This window comes from Zootoca vivipara, chromosome 5 (assembly GCF_965207765.1).
Source record: "Zootoca vivipara chromosome 5, rZooViv2.hap1.1, whole genome shotgun sequence".
NCBI classification, from domain to species: domain Eukaryota; kingdom Metazoa; phylum Chordata; class Lepidosauria; order Squamata; family Lacertidae; genus Zootoca; species Zootoca vivipara.
In genome coordinates, this window is record NC_142588.1 from 57,525,889 (window position 1) to 57,532,177 (window position 6,289).

Consider the following 6,289-nt stretch of genomic DNA (forward strand, 5'->3'; position numbering starts at 1 on the left):
CGAGCAGCCAGTGAGAAATGGTAGGCAAACAAGATGGTGGGCAGGATACTGAAGCAGTTTCCTTTGCAATTGCAAAATGAGAAGCCATTCCTTTTAAATTTAAAGGAACATAAATATCCATGTGCTAACTTTTGCAGCACTGATACCATGCCCAATATTTCTCTGGGCAGTGGTTAGGAAAGAGGTGGAAGATTGTCAATGCCTAGACACTATACCTAACCTTGGTGTCTAGGCTGGCAAGCAATCAGGTAAGGGGCTATTATCTGTCAACTCAATAAGCTCCATCAACATATTATCACTCCCAATATACACAGTATAGTCAGTCATTGTAATATGGTCAAACACACGGCTTAGGTTGCTAGTTCAGGGAGAGAAGACACCCAGTGTTTCCTTTTGTATTATTGCCTGTATGAAAACATGAGAATCAGAAATGTTCCAAAAGCTATATACTAACCTGCTGGAAGGCTTGAACTGTAGCTGAATAAGAGCGCAAAGACAAGGCAAATTTCAACAAGTTCTGTTGCAAAGGTGAAAGATTCTGGGAAGCTGCTTGCAGCATTGCATAGTAAGAGGAATAATCAGTACCTGCCAACCCACAAAGTAAACTATTTAGTTTTTAATGCAAGTGGAGAGGGATTTTTAAAATCAGCTATAATTGTCATGGTTCATACTACAACCACATACAAGTAACACAATTTTAAACAACACAAGGAATCAGCATCCTGTGCAGTCATATCAAGTTGGAAATACAGTGGTGCCTCGACTTACGAATTTAATCCGTTCCGAAGGCACCTTCGTAGGTCGAAAAATTCGTAAGTCAAAAAGCGCCATTGGAAACGTGATTTCCCATAGGAATGCATTGGAAACGGAAAAATTCGTAAGTCGAAAAACGGTTTCCTGTGGTTTCCTTTCGGATGTCGAGACATTCGTAAGCGCGCGACCATTTGCCCCATTCGTAAGTCGAAAAATTCGGTTGTCGAGTCGTTCGTAAGTCGAGGTACCACTGTATATGACTACAAGTTGGTAAACACTGTGATCCTAAGCTACCTCCATATAATACTGCATGCAAAAAATCTATTTCTTTCTCTCTCTGAACTCGATTATTCATACTCATTGGTCACTACTACAATTGCTAAGCACATAATTGCCAATCAGAAGCCGCGCTTTGGAAGTCGAATGTTTCGGAACTCAAACGGACTTTCGGAATGGATTCTGTTCAACTTCCGAGGTACGACTGTATTAAGTGTTTGTCATTTATACCAATGAGCCTTTACAAAGAATTTAGCACAGAGTACCCTATCTGTTTACAAAGCAACCAAGGAATGCAATAATTACCATCATGATTGGATGATCCAAAGTCCTGACAGGTTTCAACAAAGCTCCAAAATTTCTCTTGACCTTCTTCTGCTAAAAATTCACTGAAGAAAGGAGAGAGGAATCATTACATTATGTTAAGTTTTATTTGTTTTGGGGTTTATTTTTTTTAAAAAAAAAACCTATGACACTGCATTTCACAAGTCCAGATTCAAATTCCATTTAGTAATTAATTTACTGGGTGTTTTTAAGGCAAGCCACTGTCTAAGCCTCTCTCATTTGTAACATAGAGACACAAATTATATGGGAGATTACATATGTAAACTGATTTTTTAAAAAACAAAACCATTGAGTTAGCCATCTTGCTTACCTTGCTTCAAGTAATAAAGGTGTGGAAAACCACTTAGTAGTCAAAGAAGTCGTCACTGCTTTTGAATCTGCTTTTACAAGGGAGAAGCTCACCCATATTCCAATAAGTGCAATTAGAGTTCCCATCTTATAAAAGAACCTGGAAACAAATGAAGACATTTAACTTAAGCATTGTATTTCAGTATGTATAGTTAAGCAGTGTATGTTTCTGAAAATCCATGGGTGTGCAATCAGTTATAAGGTATGTATCTTGACACAAAAGCTGGGTCTGCCATCTTGCTGAAGCTAAGCAGCACCTGGTTGGGTGACCACCTGAGAATGAAATGTAAGCCACCTTGGGTTCCACAATGGAAGAAAGGCAGCATATAAGAAAATAAACAAAATCTGGGAAAATAAAGAGGCAATTCTAGGACTGGTTCAGAGGTAATGGGCTGATTCACATGTATTGGGGAACACGTGTTGAGATTCCTGCACTGCAGAGGGTTGGACTAGATGATCCTCAGGGTCCCTTCGAGCTATACAATTCTATGAGTCTATCATGAGCTAGTGAATAAGCAGGTATTCCAGTACTGTCTCTTCTTTTCCCCTCCTGATTCCATTTTTCCCTTCTGTATCATGTCTATTACACTGTAAGTCTATTTACAGGGACTGTCTTCTCTTTTAATACAGTACATGCACATCACTTTGAAAATGCAGGCACTTTGTATGTGAATAATAATAATTTTACATTGCAGGAAGCACAATATTAAAGCACATATAAAAGCCTCATGGCAATTCTAACATCTATGAAGTTGGCCTGAGAGAGTAGAGAAACGGAGGTCTCAGAAAAATGAATCCTTCCCAAAAAACGTATTTTATTTGTCTCACTTGTACTTTATACTGTAAAGGTAACAAGTGGCACTGCAGAAATTACATAAGCTGCTGAGTCAGACACTAGCCCATCTAGGTCATCATCATCATCCAACCTACTATCTCCAAAATCCTCAGTAGAAATGTCATTCTCAGCCTTGCTACCCAGTATTCTTTTTTTTTAACTAGTGCTCCCCCCTTGATCCAATGCATCCTACTGTGCATTCACGGACTACTCTTAGCACCATTGTGGGACTCCACTAACACAGGCATGCCCAGATATGGCAAATGATAGTTCTGACCATGCCAATTCCAATCACAAATCCAATTGTGCAGGTAAGGCGATCCTGTCCCTCTGGTACAACAACAACGAATCCAAGAGCCCTGGGGCTAACACCTTCGTTAGTTAGATCTTCCTTTCCGTACACAGTTTTAGCAAAAAAAAAAAAAATACTTTTCTGTATGGATCCAAAGGAGCTTTGCGAATAAACACCCAACTGCCAACCGCATCTCTGTCATTCGGTTCGAGATATCCGAATCCTTGACAACGCCACAAAGTTGCCGGAATTCGGGCTGCAATCCTAACCCTGCTCGCCTGGGGGTGAAACCCACGGGATTCAATAGCACCTACCTCTGAGCTGACTCCGTCAGGACTGCAGCCTTAAAATCGCGCGGCTGTGTTGCAAGGCTGGAAACACGAGCTTGCCTGTGGCGTTTCCCCCTCTGGTTAACCACCCCGAATTCTCCGCGTCCCAATCCCTTAGGACCCCCCCCCCTTTCCTTGCTCGTATGGACTCGGACTCCACCTCCGCCTCCTCCGGATCGCGCCCCTGGAGAGCCCGAAAAAGGAGAAGCGGCGGCGTCTTCAGAGGCGGGTGTCCGGGACCCCAGGCACCCACTCACCGTCCAGTGCTCGGGAACCGCACGAGGGGGCGATGGTGCCGGTGCCGCCACTTAGCCAGAGGGCGCCTCCCGCTCCTCCTGGGGCTATCGTGCCGTGCGGATTATTATTACGCCTGTAAGCTACCGCCACGCTCCTTTCCTGCTTCACCCGCCGCGGCTCCTTCGGTTTCCTGACAGCTCGCTTCCGGTTCCGGCCCCTCGCCGGCTACCAGGAAGAGCTGCGGCGAAGCGGCTCTTTGCCCTACGGAGGGAACCAGTCTGGGAACAGCCCTTGACTCTCGCGGCGCCATTTCGGCTATGGGCAAACAAAGTCCCTCTCAAGGCGACGGACGCTCCAGTCGCCCAGCAGGGGCGCTATTCCCCTCACGAAGCGGAACACGAACTGTCCGCAAGCAGTCAACCGACGCTACCGTGAAGCTGCACCCTACTCTTCCCGCTTTATTATCTGCCGACACAATAACATCTCCCGCTTCCACCTCGCCACTGAATTAGTAGTAGTAGTAGTCGTAGTAGTAGTATTTCCCCACCCTACACACCAATACGCACACGCACAAAGAGATAAAGGCTATTTCGCTGAGTAGTTCGCTGCAAGAGACTTGTGGCTTTTTCGACTAGCGTAGATAGTACTGTACTGTACAGGCACCAGCTCTAGGAAGATCCTCTTTAGCACTAGGCAGGAAGTCTTCCTCCCGAGCCGTTGCCAGACTCCAGTGCCGCTCTGCACTTTCATAGTTCTGCATCGTGGATGAGGCACCTGCTCTCCAGAGGTGGTTGGGACGACAAGCGCCCAACGTCCTTGTGCCTGGGCTCCAGCCGTTATAGGAGTTTGAGTCCAACAGTATCTGAAGAGCCTCACGTTTCCTTCGCATCCCTGTTCTACGCTGCAAAATTGTTTCCTGAGCCCAGTTTAAAAACCTGCAGGACTTGAGACTCCTTTAATAACAAAGAGACAAATCACTTCAATAGGGACCTTCTGCCCAACTGCAACCTTTTTCAGGATACAGTACTTGATTCCATCTCCTATCCCCCACAACAGCCTGCATGAGTACAGAACCCAAACCTATTATCTATGCAACCCTTGCTTGAAGAGACATTCCTTCTGCCTACTTATGGGCCCGCAGCTGTGGAAAACAACCAGTCAAGTCATCTGGTCTAAACCCAACCCAAGCCTCACCCATATATTCAAAGCCAGTCCCAGGTTTTCAAGTGGCAGAGCCCTCAGCAAGATTTATTCAGTGGGACTACCAACTTATGTGAACAATTTTTTTGACAAGACACCATCTGTAGTAGTGTCTCCTCTTCGTCCCCTGGCTGCCCCTCCTTCCTGCTATATCTGGCCCTTGCTTATATCATATGTTTATGATATTGTGAACCCTCAAAAGGCAGCCAATTACTCACCCACCCAAGTGGGGAAGTAAGTGAGTGGCAGTGACAGCAAGGAACACTGGAAGTAGGATCAGTGGTTATTTATATTTTTTCACAGGACTTTTTTCAGGGGAAACACTGGAACTCCGTTCCAGCACCTCTTTTTCTAGAAAAATAGCACTGTATTTTCTTTATTTAACACTTTCATTCAATTATTCAGGCACAAAGACTCCCACAGTGCCTTGCAGATCAATTTAAAAAACACACCACAAGACAATTCCTGGCTTACTGTTTAAAACGCATGATGCCAAAGGGGGGGGGGGCAAATAAATTCAAGCACCATTTCGTAACAGTTACAAAGGTCATAAGGCTGTTCAAACTGAAACCAAAAGGAGCTGGTCTCTCAGAAGATCCAATGGAGTTGACCTGCTTCCCATTGCTCATTTTGCTGCAACCTGATACCATCGAATGCCTACTGATAGATGACAAAAAAATTAAAAACCTTGTAGATCATATAATATGATATGCAGTGTGAACTGTTGGTCATTTAGCCACCAAATCTAGATTGCCTATTATTATTATTATTATTATTATTATTATTATTATTATTTAGGTTAAGAACTTAATTCGTTCCGGAGGTCTGTTCTTAACCTGAAACTGTTCTTAACCTGAGGTACCACTTTAGCTAATGGGGCCTTCCACTGCCGCCACCACGCAATTTCTGTTGTCATCCTGAAGCAAAGTTCTTAACCTGAGGTACTAGTTCTGGGTGAGCGGAGTCTGTAACCTGAAGCGTCTGTAACCTGAAGCGTCTGTAACCCAAGGTACCACTGTATTATTATTTTTATTATTTATTGAATTTGTATACTGTGCTATACCCAGATGTCTCAGGGTGGTTCACATATCAATATCTAATAGTACCCATTGTCAGTCTAATATTGCTTGCCAGTATTCATTCACCAGCATTGCCCACATCACCACCTCCCCTTCTATGAACTTGAACATCTATATACTGTATATTTGACAACTTCCCACCATCTGAGACTCCCCACCAGCTCCATATCTAAAATCCTCACGTGCAACACCACCTATCCCTCCCAATCCTGCCAGCCACAGTGCGGCTTCACACAAGTCTCCTTTTTTCATAAAGGAATGGCCACCTCCACCACCCCATTTCACATTCTTCCCCATCAGCAGAAGTGTTGGCAGATCATGTACTCTCCACCCTCCTTAAAACTGCTGCTGGTGGTTTAAAATAAGGATCTGGATGCTAAGGCATGCAGTCCATCTTGGCTGTGAATCCTGGAAGATCTGGTCTTTTGCCTTGCAGGCCTTCTTCCAACAAGAATGGGAGGGTGAGGCCCACACTGACTCCAGCTGCAGAAGCTGCAGCTCCTACACAGACCCTTGGAGGTGTTTGGAATTTGTTTTTGTTGCAGGGGGTTGTTGCTGTTTCTTTTTTGTATCTTTATTTTAGATATTGTTATTT

General features: G+C 44.3%; 1 protein-coding gene across 5 annotated transcripts in view; it reads right to left on the reverse strand.

Moving 5' to 3' along the window:
- The window catches only part of UGGT1 (UDP-glucose glycoprotein glucosyltransferase 1), a 42,477-nt gene extending 38,273 nt beyond the window's left edge, over positions 1–4,204 (reverse strand). For 2 of the 5 annotated variants that reach the window (XM_088670728.1, XM_088670727.1), the window contains exons 1-4: positions 3,982–4,204; positions 1,685–1,822; positions 1,336–1,418; positions 455–585 (exon numbers count right to left, since the gene is read on the reverse strand). In XM_088670728.1, the coding sequence (XP_088526854.1) occupies positions 455–585; positions 1,336–1,418; positions 1,685–1,809 (339 nt within the window). In that variant the 5' untranslated portion in view covers positions 1,810–1,822; positions 3,982–4,204. Of the gene's footprint in view, positions 1–454; positions 586–1,335; positions 1,419–1,684; positions 1,823–3,163; positions 3,773–3,981 lie in introns of those variants that run through there. The other 3 variants (XM_035132971.3, XM_035132970.3, XM_035132973.3) reach the window with 2 other exon arrangements.
- Positions 4,205–6,289: the final 2,085 nt, after the last annotated feature.